Source organism: Agrilus planipennis, unplaced genomic scaffold (genome assembly GCF_000699045.2).
Source record: "Agrilus planipennis isolate EAB-ADULT unplaced genomic scaffold, Apla_2.0 scaffold55, whole genome shotgun sequence".
Classification (NCBI taxonomy): Eukaryota; Metazoa; Arthropoda; class Insecta; order Coleoptera; family Buprestidae; genus Agrilus; species Agrilus planipennis.
In genome coordinates, this window is record NW_020438918.1 from 928,292 (window position 1) to 949,633 (window position 21,342).

The 21,342-nt window shown below is 35.8% G+C and overlaps 1 protein-coding gene across 5 annotated transcripts in view; it reads left to right on the forward strand.

Moving 5' to 3' along the window:
• Positions 1 to 1,302: 1,302 nt before the first annotated feature.
• LOC108736902 (polyhomeotic-proximal chromatin protein) overlaps positions 1,303 to 21,342 on the forward strand; it is a 28,133-nt gene continuing 8,093 nt past the window's right edge. Inside the window, exons 1-7 of one of the 5 annotated variants that reach the window (XM_018469511.1) lie at positions 1,303 to 1,793; positions 16,723 to 17,149; positions 18,529 to 18,811; positions 18,881 to 19,098; positions 19,538 to 19,663; positions 19,722 to 19,812; positions 20,906 to 21,072. In XM_018469511.1, the coding sequence (XP_018325013.1) occupies positions 1,756 to 1,793; positions 16,723 to 17,149; positions 18,529 to 18,811; positions 18,881 to 19,098; positions 19,538 to 19,663; positions 19,722 to 19,812; positions 20,906 to 21,072 (1,350 nt within the window). In that variant the 5' untranslated portion in view covers positions 1,303 to 1,755. The remainder of the gene's footprint in view (positions 1,794 to 16,722; positions 17,150 to 18,528; positions 18,812 to 18,880; positions 19,099 to 19,537; positions 19,664 to 19,721; positions 19,813 to 20,905; positions 21,073 to 21,342) is intronic. The other 4 variants (XM_018469509.1, XM_018469512.1, XM_018469510.1 and 1 more) reach the window with 4 other exon arrangements.

Here is a 21,342-nt window from a genome sequence, read left to right on the forward strand (position 1 = left end):
TAGTAGCTACTTATATAACTCCCACCAATTTATTTTTTTAAGATTTAGGTGTTTTAAGTGAATGCTTATCAGAAATAAAAATCCGAAATATCGAAATTTATGTTCCAACTTTTGATGAAATTCACAAATTAAGAGATTAAGCTAGATACTAACTAGTTTTTTTATTAGATATTTTAATAATTATTTATTTTATGGATGAAGAAATTAAAGAATGTCTATTCTAATTTGTTTGCTTAATAATAATTGAGAATAAAGATTTTTTAATCAGGGGAGCATGTAGTATTGCTGGTTGGAGACTTTGAAAAGGCTGAGAATAAGTCATGAATCCGATCTATCATAAAATTGTTGTTGACAAATAAATTAGGTGTACAGCCAGAAGGAGGAAATAAATTTTAAAGCTTTCCAAGTTGCAACCACTCTATTTGTATTTCCTGTCTCTGTTATTCTACAGGTTTTTGACGTCACTAGACCCTACAAAAGTAAGAATACTGATGTTCTTAAAAAATTTCTAGGTATTACATTCTGATCGAAAAATCGTTACCTAAATTGGAATTTATGGAAAAAATAATCATTCCTGAACAACCTGTTTGGGTTAACCACTAGGTTCCTCTACCTTTCTGCTTAACATTAATCGTACTGAAAAAGTACCGAGAAAAATTGCATTAGAGTTGACCTTGGGAATTGTTTTGTAAAGAATGTAATTCTTTACATAGTAACCATTTAATACAATTATAGAATTTCATATGACACTAAGAACAAAATGAGAATACTAATACCTAATAACCTGCTTATTTGAATGTAACACCTTTTCGTGGTACATATTCCAGGTAGGTAAGTATGTTATTGTTATGGAAGTATTACTTCAAGTGTAAAAAGATCATTTAGGTTTTTTTCCCCGGATGTAATAAATCCACATTTGCATTTGCCTGGTTAGAATTAAAAAAAAAAGTTATTCCGATAATGTGAGGAGGTATGCATTAGGTACTTGAGTACCCCAGTCTAGGTGGATAAATACATTGATACTGGGATATTGGGAAGATGTGCATGCATCCATGAGCGTTGCATGCTATGTTTTGCGATAGGTAGGCACTCCATTGTTCGGAGTTTTGCAACAAGAATAAATTAACAGCGTCTGTTTTAAGTGTGGCTCAGCCTGACGACTGTTATAGCCATAGTGGAACGATGAAATCATCCAAGGTTAAACAACGCCATGCTTACAAATAGTGGCAGGCAGTTCTTGGCGTTCGGAACAACTACACAGTCGTCCGATTCATCATCCTTCTTTACCATTCCTTTCTTCGAAAAGCTCGCATAGCATGGTCGCCCGTCAATCTGTCGGACTTGAAAGGTTTCTCGGTCTCGTGCCGCCGCCGGTGCGACGTCTGCGTCGCATCAGGCGTGCATACACGTATTCTTCGGTTGAAATACAATGCGTACACGTACGCTTGTATTTAGTATGTTGTTCTTTCCCTTGGCCAGCTTCATTTTCGAACTGTGTACGGTTGCAACGACCAATGGGACGTCTGGTAGGGAGACCGTGCCCCTCATTGGAGATCCGAAGGACAACCGGTTTCTTACCCGTTTAGTGCGCAATCGCGATTGGAGTGGGACGCAAGTGTGCGCTTTGGAGCTAGTGTGGAAATAAGGCTTTCTCGGAAAATTTAGTTTTGTGTTTACTTCTTGCGTTCCTGTTCTTTTAATGTCGTTTTCGTCGCGCACTGTTCGTACACCTTTATGTTCTGTTTTGTTTAACGCATGATGGAAAGAAGAGGTTTTGGTTTTTTTACGAAAAGGTCAGTTATTTTAAGTTGTTTTTTTTATCGTTCTTTTTTGGCATGTTTACTCAATTGATTTTACTTTCGATTTTATTGGTTTTTGCTCTGTGAGCAGTTTGAGATTTACGGTTTAAAAAGATGAGATTGTAAATATCGTGGCTTTAGTGTAGACGGCGACCAAATTCCGTGATCAAATATGGTAGTCAGAAGTGGTACGGATCTACCTCCATGGTATGTTATATTTATGTACGTAGTGTGCAGGACATTCAAAATGGCGGCTGTTTGTAATGTACTGATGCGGCTTTATGTGCAATAAGTTCCTTTGCCAAAATTTTATGTTTTATTGCTACAGTAATTGTTGCATGATCATTGTCAGTGGTTGAAATAAATACTTACATTATTAGGAATACATGTCTTGTAGTAGGTATACTTTATGGACTTTTTGAACGAGGTACCTATATGGTACAGGTATACATATTTTGCTACTCATAAATTCGTTTTTTTTTGTTGTATTTAATGAAGCTTGTTACTATGTAATGTATGTATGTATGTATCAACGTTCTCAAAGGTTTATATCCTATGATGTCGATAGTAGATTAGATAAAGCTATTTTTATCGTCTCTTAGAGAGCGATTATTTATTGGAAAAGAAAGTTGACTCTCAGCAGCCGGTTTGTGGTGCTGTCCGGTTCTTTTTTGCCTGTCCCTGCTTCAGACCACCGCAGGCATTTTAAGTGCTTATAGGATGTACCTGCCTACTTGATTTCTCCGCATCGGCGTCGTGAACCGGTTGCCCTTGTCCCTTTTGCCGATCCGTCAATCAAGGTGGTCGCCACGGCCGGTATAGATAGAGTGAGACTGGCCTACTTAAAAAGTCCACCATTCGTCATTCCTAAAACAATCGCATTAATAGGCTAGTCACAGCGTTGGCGTTTTACTCTCGATCGAGTTGGCAGGGATACTCGTAATACTGCGCACGCGGAGCAACGGCACATTACGATCACGCGTGTGGTAACAGGAGATACGAATGAAGAGTTCGTTTTTCGTGGAGAGAGCGTGCAGCTGTTGTGGTTAGTGCGCGTTCTGCTGAGTAGGGGAAATAACGAGCACCGATGAGAAATTCTGCTAATTTACTTCGTATTTGCTGGCAGGTGGAAGGTACTTCGTACTACTATACTACACTCAACGATTTGAGGCTTTTACTGATGCCGAACTAATGCTAATCGATTGATAAAAAGTAAACCGTTATACTACAACGTTCTTTTTTCAATGTGAAATTGCACTTGTGAAGCAACTCGCAGTATTGTAGATTGCGGACTGGTGGGACATGCACCATGCAAGTCTCAACTACATAGGCACCTGCAATCGTCATCGAGAAAATATCCATCTCGGCTTAAAGGATTAATTTTTACTATTAAAAATCATGTACCAAATTAGTAGCAATATTATCTACGTTAGTGTCCATCTTTTAGCGAATTTGGTTTAGTTATGAATATTATTTCCCATTATTTATATAAATGCTGATAATTAAGAAAAGATTTAATATTTCTCAAACCATTCATGACGTATTTCACAAAACGGTTGTGTGGGTTTATCGTCATGTAATGAGGTAATATACCTTCAAGGAATAAAAAAAGAGCAAAAGATACTAATATCATTCTTTTCTTCTATATTCGTATTAAATGGGTCCATAAAATTTAGGCAGGTGTTTTACTGCATTGAATTAAATTTTTACCTGTTGATCAGTACTTCCGATATGCCTAAGTTTCGCAATATTATCATTGTAACTCACATACATAGATGTAATAGGTACGCAGGGTATAAGGTAGAGCAGGTAAAAAGTCACTAAAAAAAGTCAACAAAGTTGAATCTACCGTATCGCTTTTGTTAAGAATTGTGAGCAATGTTATTTCTACATGGTAGATACCAGTAGTTGGTGCAGACCGGGACCATGATCAATAAGTTGTATGCATGCAGCAAATAAAGATTTTTATGTTTCAAATTCTGTATTTATTCCCTTTACACAAACCCGTTATTGTTAGGCAGGTAATATGTTCTGTTTTCCTGATAGGTAATACCTACCAAGTAGGCACCTGCCTAAATTGTTGACTTTCTTGATAAACAAAAAAATGCTTTTCCACAATATTTACATATTTTATGATTCTTTCATTTAATTAATTCGTACTAATTAAAGTTTTTACGTGGTAGGTATAAAGCTTACTATCTTTGCAAAGGAATATGTCCAGTGTGGATAAACGCTAAGTGCAAGTGGGCATGCAAATCAGTAACGGTACCAGAAGGTATAAAGAAGTGTGCTTACGGATGTACTTGAATCATTAATATTAATGCAGGAACTGACTTAGCAATAAGCAGTACTTGGAATTAGGTAGGCATTAATGTGGATGTTTCGTAGCTTACAGGAAGGCTATTTTTTTTTATTTAATCACTTCTAATTTGTCTTGCCTTTTCGGAAAATGTACCTGCATCTTTCTGTAACAAAAAATTTAGCCATAAATTAGTAATTCCCCGTATAGGGAACAATTGCAGGCTCCTCACTTCAAAAACAGGTTGGATACGAATCTACCTTTGGGGCGATGTTCACATTTTCCTAAAACTAAAACGCCGCATATCCACAACTATCTGTGAACAGTGATCTCTGTACTCCTGTTCTTGCTTTTAATACGTTTCTAATATTAACTAATTTTGTCTACTTTTCGTTGACTTTTAATAGCGCCCCCTGTTCTCCTAATACTTATTTTCTGAAAATGCTTTGCCATTATAAAAAGTGCGATTTTAAGATACCACATTAGCTACGACGTATATATACGAGGGTGGATTGATAAGTTTCCGGCCTAACCAAGAGATGACGCCACTAGGCCTACCTTGAGGTGACATTCTATAGTACCATCCTTGGATAGCTTGTAGCTATAGTTTCAGCCCGATCTCCTTGCTAGTGTAGGTTTGACAGCACGCTGAACAAGACGCCTCTGTGGTTTTCGTAAAAATGGAAAAGCAGGAAAATCGTGCTGTCATCAAATACTTTTATTTGAAGGGGTTAACGCCGAAGGAAATTAAAAAAGAGATGGACTCAACACTGGGGACATCCTCCCCGTCATATTCAACCGTTAAGCAGTGGGTTTCCGAGTTTAAAAAGGGTCGTGTGAGCACCTCTGATGGGCCTCGCTCAGGACGCCCCGTTGAGGTCACAACTCCAGATATGATCGAAAAAATTCATCAAATAGTGCTGGGAGACCGCAGATTGAAAGTGCGTGAGATAGCTGAGACCTGTAAGATGTCATATGAACGTGTGCAACATATTTTGCACCAACATTTGCATATGGAAAAGCTCTGTGCAAGATGGGTGCCGCGTTTGCTAACAGTCGACCAAAAATTGATTCGAAAAAACATTTCTACCGCAAATTTGTCATTGTATAAGCGTAATCCAAGCGAATTTTTGCGTCGATTCGTAACCGTTGACGAAACGTGGGTCCACCACTACACTCCTGAAACCAAAGAACAGTCTAAACAGTGGATTGGACCAGGGGAACCAACTCCAAAGAAGGCAAAAACAATTTTTTCGGCGAACAAGGTTATGGCTACTGTTTTTTGGGATGCAAGAGGTATTATATACATTGATTACCTTGCAAAGGGTAATACTATCACTGGTCAATACTACGCAGACTTATTGCAACGTTTGAGCCACGAGGTGAAAATTAAACGACCTCATCTGGCGAAGAAAAAAATCTTGTTTCATCACGATAACGCACCAGCGCACACGTCAATCGTTGCGACGGCTAAAATCAACGATCTAAAGTTTGAATTGATGCCGCACCCTCCTTACTCTCCAGACCTAGCCCCGAGTGACTATTTTCTGTTCCCTAATCTCAAAAAATGGCTTGGCGGTAAGAGATTTGCGGACAATGAAGAAGTAATCGAAGCTGTAAATGGTTATTTTGAGGAGCTTGACGAATCAGTCTATAGAGATGGCATTAATAGACTGGAACACCGCTATGAGAAATGTATCAGCCTTGGAGGAGATTATGTTGAGAAAATAAAAAAAAAAATTTTTAAAAACCTTGTTTTTCTTGGTCAGGCCGGAAACTTATCAATCCACCCTCGTATATACCAAAAGTAAAACGATTTTTGTTGGGTGTAGATGGCAACTTATCACGGTTTTTTATATATATTAATCACATTAAAATATAAAATGGTAACCTAGGTCCTGATCATTTGTTTACATTTTTGTAGTGCATAATTTAACACCTTCTTTGAACGTAATTTTTTGTTTTTGATGATGAAACATTTTAGTGCAGAAGAGACCCCGACTATTTTTTTACATTTATACTTTTGGGACAGCATTAGGTACAATTTGTAGTATAAAATAATTATAATTATAAAAACCAAACTGTTTTTACTTGAATACTCTCATTTTCTTTCCTTTTTTGGTGCATAAATTGACACCTGCATCGATAGTAATAGAGTAGAACGTAGAACTGTAGGTGTAGAAGAGACCTAGGCAATTTTTTTATTAATTTTTTTTGGGACAGCATTATATGAGTAAGTTAGTCAGTCATTACGTATATTCGATTGATTGAATGAATGGAAAAAAGTTATCAATAATTTGTAACTCTTTTAGTGTATGGACAATATCCAAAAAACGTGTTTTCACACAATTTTAGACATAGATTTTTAGAGTGTACCGATGTAGGTACTTTTTGGAATCCGCATTCGTTTAATTATCCTTTAGATATTTACTACACACACTACCTAGTCATTTATCGTTCTAATCTTTTTTTATTTTTTTTTAATAATTGTTGGTCAAATAAATAAAACATGACCCGCATCCTGCTGTGAGAGCTTTTTATCCATTACTAACGATAAATACAAAACTAGTTGTTCTTTAACTAGAAATGAGATCCACAGTAACGGCGACGGACGATAGGACGATATAGACTACCACTACATGACCCACCATCATTAACGTTTAGAAGAACACGAGCACAAAACGTTTTATTTACGAAAGACCTATTGAAGTTCGAAGTTCGAACTGGTACGTTCCCCTTTAAAAAGAGCTCCTTCCTACCAAACCGTCCCCTTTAATGTCGAGACAGAACTACCGTATTTATTTTGCGTGGATGTTGTTTCGTAAGCGCGCCGAGACCGTCATAGTCGTTTTCTTCTTCCGGAATATGATTGCCTGTTAACGATGTCTGTTAACTAATTATTATACCTATCCGTTAAGACTGTAGACGAATTGTTATGTAATACCCACTTACCATAATTTTATTGTTATTAGTGTGGGACTAACACAGTACATAGTCCTATACTGGATTGCTTATTGGCACTTCCGTTATTAATATCTCGAATATCCAAGTCTTTTGTTATATTTGCAAGGTAAAAAAGTCTTGGCAATTAAATTGTCGGGTTTTCAGCTTTTTTTCCTGGTTTCCTGATTTTACAGATGGCAATCTTATACCTGCTCTGCTGTAGACCTGAATAGGCCTGGCATCTACAATATTCCTCATCCTAGTTTCTAGAGAATTCCAGAGTTGTTTTCGCAGTTAGCATAATTTAACTGCTTTTATTGTGGTACTCACGCAGTCGAGTAGCAGTTCACATACTTAGGATTAGTTCTTAATATCCAAGTTCTAATTTGGGGGAGGGGGGGTGGTGGTCTAATCAGACGTTACGGTTTAGTTACTTGGAGAAGGAAAAGACTCAGTTTGTATTACGTTACGGTTTTAGAACTGGAAAGGTCGCTGCTCGGATTTAGCATGCATAATCCGATAGATACACAAATCTGGGTTGGGGCGCAGTAGGAAGGAGAGATAGCCCCCCCCTCTCCCCCGGTTACTGGTCGATAAATATTTTATACCTACTACTACAAATTCCTACATCAAATTATGGGCCTTCATGATTGTTAGGGCGCATAGTTTGATAATTGTTCATTTAAAAGTGGATTATTATTGGAAAATCTTTTCTGAATTCAAGTATAATCGTGAAATATTTACAATACTCTCCCGCCACATAACGGAAAGGGGAGGGGAGTTGTCAAGCCAGACTGGGATTAGTGGGATAACTACGTCAGAACAATGCGTATCCCCAAATGAAATTATTCCTATATAATGTCTAGTTTCAATTTTTTGTATTTTCCCTTTTGTATACTGTTATTTTTGCCGCAGTAGAACTAGGTTTTCAGGTAAACGTTGATCACCCACCACTTATATGTAGATTATATTAAGGAAAGCGTTCGTTGATTGCTTTAATAATTCCATGTTTATTTAACGATAAGTACCCATTAAATCGAAAAGCAGTGGCAGAGGCAGAGAGAATGCAGTAGCACAGTAATAATATACATTATAATAACGTACGTACACGGCTCAAGGCTTTATAAAACTACTGATTAAATATGATTCTTTCGTACAAGTTAATAAAATGAATATTGTCTACCTCATTTCATAAATTACTTATTTGCTAAGCCATTTTAGTAAGTAATCCCCTGTATACTTGGATGTATTAAAAGTAATGCTTTTACTTTCGCTGTGTACTCGATAAAAATTGTTTGTGCTGAACAAATAATCAAGGAAAGTTTGTGAATTTAAAAAATTAACAAAGAAACACTCTTTTTTTGTATAATATTTGGATAAGATGTTGCAGGAATATAACGCCTGTGGCTGGCGAGGTATTCTTGATGTCTCAAAAACACCAAAAACCATATAGGCACTATAAATAGTTTTCAGAGTGAACCAGATAAAGCACTAGTTACATATAAAACCGTTAGAAAAACCTAAAACGCATTTTGACACACTAGGTCAGAGTCTACGATGAACTTTGTGACTAGTCGTCCTGCACCCTTAATGAACGTATCCTTTAACGCGAATAACAATTCTGGGGTCGCGAGAGATTTTAATGTATATTGTTACCTAATAAATAAACCATCAAAAAATATTTATTTATCTTTCTTTCATATTTATATGGGATCGCCAGGAAACTCGCAATCATAAATGGGGTCGTGAATGAAAAAAGTTTAAGAAGCCCTGGGTTAGGTTAGGTACATAGGGCTTAGGAATAATCGTGGTATGCTGTAAATAAAAACGAAAGTATCACTTAAATAATATTGTCATGTAGTCGTCGAAAGGAGCGAACCCTTTTGCACCCTGCTTTTTCAGAGAAGGGGAAAGAAATTCATAACAAAAATTGTAATATTTTATCATCAATGTATAATGAAGATGCGAAGTTTTCAATTATGAGCTTTCTCAACGTCTCCAAATCAAGGATGAAAAGCTTTAGTACACAAAATTCCACCTAAAACCCTTTGAAAAACCTAAAACAGATTTCAACCCTCAAAGTGCTATCTTCAGTTAGAGTCTCCGATCAGCTGTGTGACCAGTCGTGCTGCACTCTTAATGGACGTATCCTTTAACTAAGGATGGGTTAAATAGATGCGGAATTTTGGGCTTTTGTTTTTACAATGTTAGATACAATATTTACAATCGTGTTGTACTCAAAATAAAATCAAAGTATCACTTAAATATTACCATGGTCGAAAGGGGTACGAGGAAAGGAGTGAAACATTCTGGACTTTGATTATTAAATGAGGGGTAAGGAAATTCAGAACTTTTAAGTGAGCTTTCAAATTTTGTGTGTAACGATCCCGTTACTTTGCAATCTACATCACGCTTTTTGAATGTCCCGAAATCAAGGATACAAAACATTAGAACCCAAAGTTCCACCTAAAACCATCGCGTTTCGACCATCTTCAGTTAAAGTCTACGATTAGCTGTGTGCCCAGTCGTCCTGCACTCTTAATGAATGTATAGATGCGGAAATTGGGATTTTTGTTTTAACTATGCGAAGTTTTCAATTATGAGCTTTCAAATTTTGTGTGATAAATAAAGCTTTAACTGTCTAAATTAGCAGTCTTTACTATAGTCTGAGCTGTTTTAAGAACATGGCTTCTCATTCTTTCTTTTTTATTCACAATAGTCGGGATTAAATTGTTCGAAGAAAATGACGCACTATAAAGGCTAATTAAATAACATTTTTATTCATTAGTCACGGTCATTACGTTTCGTTAAATCGCCGGAGAGAAATTCAAAATGGGCCGCAAATTTATCAGAGAAAATTGCGTAATAAAAATATGCTAATGTTAGGGGCGGAGTTTTAAATCTCGCTCAAGGTGGCAAATTTGGCTTGAAATGAAATCGTAGTTGCTTGTGAGTGTGAGCTTTGGGTACGAAACGACAGATGATATTTGTACGCTGTGGCGGTAGCGGGCAGGGAGAAATGCGAGCATGAATGCGCGGTACCAACCCCTCAGACAGCCACCCCCAGGGTCGCACAGGCACCGGATGCGATCGACGGGAAAATAACTAGGGTTAAAGCCCTGGGGTACAAACCAAAGCTGGCGGCTCTATTTCGATGGGTGTATGAACCATTAAAGCCGATGGCGAATGGAGAATTCTGAAATGGCAATGCATTATGCACGTAAACATATAGCACCTGCCCATGTGCATGGGTTATGCATATTCATCCATCATAATAAATGAAGGGGCGTGCGGTGAAAAGAATTTTTTTTGGGATAAATGAACTTAATAGAATGTTTGTACAAAAACAATATTGTTTCATACGATTCGGTGTAATCCTAATTAAAAGGTTGTAGGTTTTTGTTGTTGATTGAAAAACACTGCAAATTTTGTAATATCTATGAATTTATATACAGTGCCTTCAATCGGCGTAGAATCGGTGAAACTACACGGTGAATAGAAAGTCGAACGGTGAATGAAGCGATGAAAAAAAAGTGCTGTTGGCACGCTTCTTAAGGGTGGAAAGGTGGTGAGATAGAGAAAGACAGCAGAGAAGTATTAGTAACCGGCAAGAGAAGGAAAGAAGAGTAGTGGTCGAAAATACAGATTAGAATAGATAGATAAGAAGTAGAGAGAGACGATGAAATGGAAAGCGAGCTACATGACTATTTACAACAAATATATTAAAAATTCTTACAATCGTCAGTTGTTTTTATAAATTGAGCTTCATATTTTCGGTTTTGGATTAGGGATGGCAATCTGAGATAGATTTTTGAGGCCAAAAAAAAAAGATTTTTTAAATCGATATGTAGCACTGAATCGATTTAGCGAATCGATACTTCACCCTAGAATATAGACGTTAGTTTTTTTCTGTTTTGATGAAAATCATAAAATTATTTACAGTTAGTTGAATGTATTCAACTTTGGTGAATATGTGAGTATAGGAGCCCCAACTCAAACGAAAGTTAATACCATGTCCCCCGTTTGTGTCCCTTATACAGCTTATATTCTCCATGGTACTCAAACACATGTAAAGAAAAAACAGTTTTTTACTTAATTACTCAAAAATCGAGCAAAAGGCGTAGCTAGCGCGGGGGAGGGGATTATTGGGTTAAATCCCCTCCGAAATTTTTGTACGAATAAAAAAATTTTTAGACACAAATAATTGATAAAAATAATCATTACAAGCTTAGCTCTGCAGCCGACGCATTTTTTACAATAATTTGTAATAATTAGTATTGATCATCCATTATTCACCTTTTTTGTTTTTATTAATGCAGTTCCTGGCATAGTAAATTTCAGTTTTATTGTTCAAAAAAGTTAGCTTTGAACTTCATACTTTTGAACAAAACCCCTCCTGAAAAGAAAATATCTCTAGCTACGGCCTTGAATTCGAGAGATGACTTTGTGTCTAGTTTCCTTTGCCTCTCTTTGATAAATAAAAAGCATAAAAAATGTATTTGTTGATATTGTTTATTTAATGTAACAAATTAATTATGAAAATAAAGGTTTTCTTTTATACCTGATACTTTGGTAAAGTTATAAAAACAATTATAATAGTTATAATTATTGAACTCCCTGAACTAGAGTTCCCCAGTTCTAATAATACGAGATCAGTTATTATGGCACCTTTCTTATTTTCCATAAAATGGATTTAAGTATATTTATATTGTAAATGTACTAAAAAGAATCGATTTTTGAGACATCGATCTTTTTGTGAATTGATTATCAGATTACGATTCGAATCGATTTAAAAATCAGTCTTTTTCGAGAAGAATCACCATCCCCATTTTGGACTATGGAATTTACTAATTACTTGTTTCAACAGAACAACCTTAATTTAGATAAATTTAAGTTAAAATTATAACTAACCGCTCACCTACCCCTAACTCCCTATCGAACGAATATTGTCCCTAGAAAGAACGTTGAAGTTTTTGGTCCAGAAAAACTTATAAAAACCACTATTCGTTCAGACGTTAATCGCAATTCTGACTGTGAGTCCATCACTGCGATATGGAATTAGCGATGACCCCGAAGAATCTCCCAAAAAGCGAGTTGGTATAAAATCCTCATATAGGCAGTGGATCGCCATCTAGTGAAATAATTTCGACTACGATCTTAATATACCTGTCTCACATATGAAGTTGCGTTGTCTATTCAGTGATATAAGTTGAAAAATCTTAGTAAAAGGCTCCTGTAATGCTTGAAATACTTTAGTAGCAGCAAATTTCTACTAGGTGGTGATACACTGTGTTTGTTGATATTATATTAACCCGCTCTATAGGAGGTTCTTCGGTTTAGTCTACAATTTATCGAACTTGCCCATTGCCCTTGGTGCGTTGATGAAACTGAAAATAATATGTAAAACGTTGTTTTTAGTGATTTTTGCAAGTTCCTGAGTAATTTTTCTACACCATGTATATCTGCCTTGGTTTACCTGTGCGTTGTGGATATGTGACACCAAAAAAACTGATATTAACTAACATAAGTAAAGTTTGGAAAGAAATTCATTAGATATTTTAGGCTCTTAGATAGCGTTAGAAAAAAAACCAATATTTTTAACAGTCTACTAACGATAGGGGACATATTTACAGCAAAAGCTACAGAATAATGTACATGGATAATAATTGATGCATTAATACACATTTAAAAGTTAACATTAATTTAAACTTTATAATACAACATATTGAGTAACATGACTGGCATGAATGTATAAAGAAAATTGAAAAAATGTTCAATTTGCAGAAAAAAATCAATAATTTTTAACAATATTTTCCAGTCTGCAATTTTCCTCCGAAATATTTGGTTATCAAATAGAAGAACTATCAAATTGCAGACAATTTGCAATAGTACAAGAGTCAATATTATGTATAAAATGATTAATATTAAATGCGAGACTACTTTAAAATATTTGTGTAAAAATTAAATTTCCCTTTTGATCGATTTATTAAAAATAGCTGTTTTTTTTGTTTGTCGCTTATTTTTTTAATATGTTTAGTCTCAGATATCTTTGCAGAAGTGGGATGAGGAGTATCTTCTTTTGAAATGCAAATTTCATGTTCCTTATTATTGTAATAAAACTGAACAGAACAGATGTTTAAGGGAACGATATATTCTTAAGAATTTCAAAGAAACGAAAGTATATTAATTTGTACATGTTCTGTACTTATTGGTTGAGGTTCTCAATATTTTCTTATTTGGTTTCGTTATTGGGACACTGTTCATAATTCTTATTATTGGTGTTATATATCTTAATTTTATAGTATCTTACATTTTAGAAAATTGATGAAGGTACTTTAAAAATGATTTCTTTTATTAATTACGCACTCAAAAACAGATGTGATGGATGTTTTACGTAATAAGTATTTTGTTTTGTTATTTTTAAATTCAGAAATAAGAAAATTAAAGTATCTCTTAAGTAAGTTTAATTTTGAATATTCATAAATTGTATGATGTAAAACATGCTTATACATGGACGGTACAAAACATCATAATATTAAAGAATTGTTTTAATAAAATTGTGTTCTTTAGTCTTAGTAAATTTTTCGTTTTCTATTTGAAAGCTGTTGACTTTCAGAATACCAAAAGGGTGAATTACTTCATTTAGAATTGCCTAAGTTTGTTTGTTGAATTTTTTACTTTATTACCACAGAAATAAAGTAAGTAACAAGGGAACGATAACTGGCTGGAGGTAATAATCGTTAATGCAAACATTAGATCGCGTGCAATAAATCCATTTGAAAATGTACACTGGGTCGTTTATTTTTCCAATTTTTGCCTCGAAATGAGGAAACCGAGTTGTTGCCGACAAAGCTTTGGGTGCAGTAAAATTCTAAATTTATGACGGACTGGTTGTAGAATGTAACATAAAATCCAAAAGCTATACAAAGACGACCAGAGCCATTTTCTACACATCAGCGGCTTTAGTTAAAACAGTGATGACTTCTTCAACTGCTATCTCTGGAAAGATTTAATTTTTGTCGGGTGCATTTTTATTTTTATTACTTCCTAAATTATTCTACATATTAGCTAATGTATCGAAATAAAATTTTATTTAAGAAATAGCAGATTTTCTGTAAAAAATTAAGTGACGTATGTATTAAAATGAATAAGTTACAGCAAGGCAAAGGCCTGTCTGTCTCTTCTTGTAAAACTCAAGATGACCGGGTGGATTTTGGTGTGGTTTTCACTGTGTTGGAGAGTATTATATCTGGACACTTGTTATAATCGTTGTCATCAAAAGTGAAAATAAATGACTGCTCTGTCCTAAATCTTCTAAAACTTTCTCTTGATTTATCGATTCCATAGAATTTTTCGATGATTTTACCTTCTATTAACATTTGTCGTAAACTCAGCAATATAACAACAAACGGGAATTTTTTGATATTAAACGTTCTAATATTTCCATATTTAGCAGATTCCTATTAATATCAGTTAATGTTTTCTGAGCTTCACAACAATTACAGCGATAAAATATTTAGGCATTTTAAAACAAGACACTAAGTTAACACAGAAAAACCGAAATAAATGAGTACACGCGAGTACTATTTCGGTTTTTATATATCTCTTAGGTTCTACGTTCCCACACGACATATTGGAAATTTTTGCAATACTCCCCAACAACCAACTAAAGCCACAAAAAATGGCGATTTTTAGATGTATTAGTGAAAAGAGTTAAGTTTAGTCAGTATTTGCCAAAGGTATTTATAATGATCTCTGTTGCTGGGACCATGAATCTTCTCTCTCGCCACTCCTCGTTTGAAAGAGATTTAGGGAACATAATACATATATGAAGTAAGGTCGGACTTAGATTTGGCGTCAAAACCGGATTCGTTTCAAAAGTAAGGATGTGACATTGGCAAAGCTGAAACACCGCGCTGTAGGCGATAAACTGGACGTATTTTATGAAACAGAACTGACGCTTTTGTTTTTTTATATCTATTTATGAAACTAGATTGCAATTTGGAGCCCTGTGTATATTTTTAAGTACAAGATATACAATATGTATGGTATTCTGTGGAATATTTTCGCCATCATACTTTTTGTTACTCTTTTACAACAAAAGGAAGCTGTGCAACTCATTGTCTCTTACAATACATTACTTTTAAAGGAAGGAAGCACTTCAAGTTAACCTTACACCCGCATTTTAATTGTAACGTATCCGGTTTGCGTAGGTATCAGCCGCTTTTCTTATTTTTTACACAGTGTGTAGCAGCATGTGAATTATAATTTTATCCCCCAGTTATAATGGTATAATTAAGTATATTATCATAATGACAAATAACTGTAACTCATAACATTTTGTGTAGCTTTTGTAATTTGCTTTATACATTGAAAATTAATCCATTTAATGTCTGGTTGTCTTGTCTCTGTTTTTGACTAAAAAGAGAAACACACTGACAATTGTTTGTCCTAAATGAAACCGAATAACAAAGTCAAAAGAGAAGATATTCTTTGCCCCTTCGGTCATCCAGATTACATCCCGAAAAATTTAATCAAAGAAATCCCTTCGCGTCAAAAGGAAAATCAAGTTACACGCCTGGGGCCGACTACTCTGCTTTTCTATTTATGTTGTGAACCCGAATTCACTCCAAGCAAATTTGAATATAATGTGATACGACTTTTGCTAAATATATTTTTTCAGGATAACATTGTTGTTTGTTTAGGTATCAAAATGTTTTTCAAACGTAAAATGATAATAACAAAAAGGGTATTTTGCGAATTTATAAAAAGTGCTTGTTAACATACAAGCTTGTTTCTGTCTTTAACTAGAAAAGTTTTTAGTGACCTAACACAAAAAAAAATAGAAAAAATTCAAGTAGGTATTCGATGGATTGTACGTAATTCAATCTTCAATAAGGTAAATGTCTAGATGATGGCCCCCATCCCCGAAGGGATCGAAAGGGGGGTCTCCCCCACCACTGTAGGTACCATAATAAGTTCGTGGCGGTCTCACCCCCATAAAAAGTTATGGGGGTTAGATGATGCCCCCCACCCACGAAAGGGGTGAGGATAGGGAGGATCGAAAGAGGCTGGTCACTTGAGTAAAACCAAATAAAAAATTTGCGTCGGTCTCACCCCCATAAAAAGTTTGAAAGTTGATTATTTTGACAATTTTCATACTGTAATTCAAATAAAATTCAATAAAAAAATTATTTTCAAGCTGGTGGAGGTGGGGGATCGAAAGAGGGTGGTCACTTAAACAAAACCCGATAATCTAACCTAACCTAACCTACCCTGTTGATAAAGATATTTAAATAATGTTTTATATAACTTTCTCAATATTTTTATGTATTTTTCATTAGTTTTACCTTTGAATATTGTTTAAGAATGACTATATAAATATTTACATGCCTAGAAATGTATAAAAATTGGCATATTTATTAACTTTGAACCCCCATAACTTTTTATGGGGGTGAGACCGCCACGAACTTTTTATGGTACAGTGGTGGGGGAGACCTCCTCTTTCGACCCCCCCCCCAACCCCCAACCCCAAAGGCGGTGGGGGCCATCATCTATCCTCAATAAATTACTCCTAGATAATTCTTTCTGAAAATCACAATAAATTATTTCAATGAGCATCTTTTTATTATTGTATCGCAACATAGGGCAAGAAAGAAAGATTCCTATTCCTTTTTACAGATCTCAACATTACGACAGTCTCCAACAAGTGGACAGTCAGCAGCAACAACAGCACCACCACCATCAGAAACAACCTCTGAAAGAAATAAATTCAAACGCTAATTCGACAAGCGATTCCAAACAAAATCGACTGAACAATAATAACGAAGAAGACCATCAGAACCATCAAGAACCAGAGTCAACGCAAAGGGACACCCCCGATAACTCGAACCAACAACAACAACAAGGCAGCAGGTCGTTGCAGTGTCTAGAAACATTGGCCCAAAAGGCTGGCATACACGACATTACCGCCGACGATTGCAAATATGATATCGCCAACACACTTCTAAATCTCGACAGAGGTCACGACAATAATTTAATCAAACAAGAATATCATACGACGAGTAACGGCAACAATATGAGCGAGATAAAAACTCAACAGCAGCAGGTATGCAATGAAATAAAAGAAGACCTGTTGTTAGTGTTAAGACGTGAATTTTTTTTATTTTCGTTAGAAAGAGGCACAGTCTTTATTCTATTAGAATGTAGCCAAAACAGCGAATGAAAAAAGGGACTCACAGATAGTTACATACAACTTTATTACCAATCTTTATTTCATCCATTTGAAAGTTCTTTGCATTTTTAACGGACAATTTTCTTTCATCATCATCATAAGGTCGTCAGTCTTAAGACTGGTTGGAAACGTACCTCCACTCTTTCCCATCCTGAGATAATCTTCGCATTTCCCTAAAACTAGAACAGCCACATCCTTAACTATTTGCGAAGAGTAATCTAATCTAGGTCTACCTCTACCCCTCCTAACTTCCCTTTCTGCCTCTGATATATCTCTGACTAGACGTTCATGCCTGAGAAAGTGTCCTACCAACCTATCTCGCCTATTTCTTATTAACTTCCGTAGTTCCTGTGTTCTCCTATTCTTATTAATACTTCTTCATTTCTAACCTTCTCCATCCACGGTATCCTCATCAATTGCCGGTAACATCACATTTCGAACGCTTCTAACCTTTTTTTTCAGCCGCGCCCACTGTCCATATTTCGCACCCGTACATCGCCCACTTCTCTTTATTAAAGGCGACTCGACCCTGCTCTATCCTCTGCTTTATATTCCTACTACTCCTTCCGTCCTGACTTATCTGACTTCCTAGATACCTAAAATCTGCCACATCTTCTAATTTTTCGTCTGCTATCTTTATATTCGCTCTTTACCTACTTTTTCTTCCCTTGCATACAACTATTTTTGTTCTATTTTTATTTATTTATACTCTTTTATCAATACCGCTTCCATTTTATTTAGAGCTATCTCTTACTTCTTCTTGCTAGATGCTAATATTGCTATATCATCTGCAAATCTAAGCATACTAATCTTTTACGCCTGTATATCTATCCCTACAGTTGTACTGTCTTTAATGATGTTAATCGCGTCTTCGATGTATAGATTAAAAAGTAGCAGTGACAGTGTGCATCCCTGTCTGACTTCCTAATATTTACTTCTCTACGTTGCATCCCTAGCTCTATATTTACCTGTTGCTCTTTATACAAACTATGTATGACTCTTCTATCTTTGTAACTCATCCCTACATTTTTAAGTATATTTATCATCTTGTTCCATTTAACATTCTCAAAAGCTTTTTCTAAATCTACAAATCCTATATACGCACTCTTTCTTTTTTCTACCGTTTTCTCTATTGTTTGTGCAAAGAATAATTAATCATGACTTCTAAAATGTTACTGACAATATACGAATACGATTTATATTCACTTTAGTTTAGTCAAACACTTTACCATTTTTCTTATAACGCGTGGTAGTCTCTTTGGTCAAGGGATCAATATTCCTTACAGATGGTTGATGCAAACGCCCAGGCTCAAGCCCAGGCTCAGGCTCAGGCCCAGGCTCAGGCTCAAGCTCAAGCCCAACAACAGGCCGTACAACAACAACAACAACAGCAACAGCAGCAACAACAACAGCAGCAGCAACAGCAACAACAGCAGCAACAAGCCATCCAACAAGTAACTCTTCAGCAGCAAGATCAGCAAATGGTTTCTGCTCAAAGCCCACAACATTTGCAACAAGTTGCTGTCGCATCTTCTGGTAAACATTAGCGTTTTTTTGCCTATTGTCTCGTGTATTTTTAATAAATTTTATCATTTTTCATTTTAGCACAGCAGTGTGTTCAGCAGCCTTCGACGATGGGTCCTCCCCAGCATACTGTTTCGCATCAGCAAGTGCAAGGGGGTCAAGTCCTCCAGGCTCAAGGAGGGCAAGTTCTTACACCTGCCCAATCTGCAAACACCACCATAACTACAATGTCTCCCCTGCAGCAAGGCCAAACTCCTCATCCCCAACAAATTAGTGCTGATTGGAGTCACGGACGTGCGGTATGTTTATACATATTTCAGATAATTTTCGTCACTCATTTTAAGGACACCATATTGAAAATACTTGAGATTTCTTTTTTCACTAAGACAGATAATAATGAATAAGGAAAAAAGTGAAGTAATTCTACATATATGATGAAAACATCATTCATGTATATCGGGCAAGTTAAATCCTTGAACTCAGAGAGTTATTTTTGTTATTTGTTATCATTTAATTAACAATCTTTAATCGCAAAATAAAAGTGTCTTATATTTGCAATGTTCACGTAAGTGAAATGATAAAATTTATTACTTGCCGTTCTTTTATGGTATCTAAGTAGATAGTTTTACCTTATGATTCGTTTGAACTAATTTCGTGAAAACGATTTTTACTATTTTCATTCAAATTTGCAATCAAAATCGGAAAACATCCTTTCATAAATGCATCGTATCTTTTAAGGTACAAGTCATTCAACAACCATTACAAAATCCTACGTATTTACAACAACTTTACAACACCCAAGGACAACTTCTTATGCCTGGTAATATAGCCTTGCATCCTGGTATTAACCCTCAGCAAATACAGGTATTTTTTCTCCTTATTATTAAGTTTCATGGAGCTTAAAAACGATTTTCCTGCATAGGTCATAACAAAACCTTTTCAAGGGAACCAAATTGGTCCTCATATGCTGACTACGGCTCAAGGAAAACAAGTTTTACAAGCCAGTCAGGGAGGTGAGTTTATTTTATATTAATTTCTTTATAATTAGAAATAGATTAACGGGAACGTAAGTCTGACCTTTTAGTTTTCATATATAAGACGCATACAGTGGCGGCTCGTGATGCAAATGATTATTCACTTTGTTGTTGAGTTATGTTAATTCAATCTTACGATCATTCACTAAAACAAAATAAATAATTTTTCCATTAGCTGCGTCAAATGCCGCTTTCTGACCTGTCTGAATTGGGTGTAGGGGAATGCGGTGGGGATTTTTGAAGCTGAAGGATATCGCGATGCACTTGACTAGAGATCCAGATAATTCATTTGGTCTAATATCTAATTTTACGAAAGTTATTTAAATTAGCAAGGAGAAATTTAAATAAAATTGAAGCGGTATTGACAAAACCGTACTATATGAAAATAAAAATACCGGTATGCAAGGGAAGAAAAAGTAGGGAAAGAGCGAATGTAAAGATAGGAGACGAAAAATTAGAAAAGTGGCTGATTTTAGGTATCTAGGAAGTCAGATAAATTAGGACGGAAGGAGTAGTAGGGATATAGACAGAGGATAGCGCAGGGTCGAGTCGCCTTCAATAAGAAGAAGTCACTTCTATGCTTGCGAACGATTAATTTAAAAATTCGAAAGGTGTATATTTGGAGCGCGGCGCTGTACGGGTGCGAAACATGGACGATGGGCGCTGCGGAAAAGGAAAGGTTAAAAGCGTTCGAAATGTGGTGTTACAGGCGGATGATGAGGATAACGTGGGTAGAGAAGGTTAGAAACGAAGAAGTGTTAGATGGAATAGGAGAATAGAGGACTCTATGCAAGTAAATAAGAAATAGGCGAGATAGGTTGATAGGACACCTTCTCAGGCATGAAGGTCTAGTCAGACACATATTAGAGGCAGAAACAGGAGTTAAGAGGAGTAGAGGTACACCTAGATTAGATTACTGTTCTCAAATAGGTAAGGATGTGAGATGTTCTAGTTTTAAGGAAATTCGAAGATTAGCTCAGGATAGCTCAAGTGGAGGTGGTGCGTGTCCAACCAGTCTTAAGACTGACGACCTTATGATGATTTAAATGAAAAAAAATATATTATTTTGCAGCGACATTTCCGGGATATACGACCATTCCAACGATCCCAACTACTCAGAACCAACAAACACTAGTCTTTAGCCAACTGGGAGTTATAAGCACTCAACCAAACATATTACCATCACATTCAGCAGCTGGCAACACAATAGCCCAACAAAAACCCCAAGAAATGCATAAGGTAAATAGATCAAGTACCTCCTACAAAATCGTTTGGACATTTTTCATTCATTAATATAGGTCTGTTGTATCCTTGTAGTCTTCTCATAAACAATTACCGATTGCAGGGCGATTACGAGACATTATGGTACTAATTCCGATCGTCAGTTCGTTGTAAACTTTTTTTTATCTTATCTCACCGACCTGATTATTGTTTCGTTTATTTCTATAATTTAGTTGTTCGATTAACCTCATAAATGTTTACGAGTCATAAAAATTGTTCATATCGCGT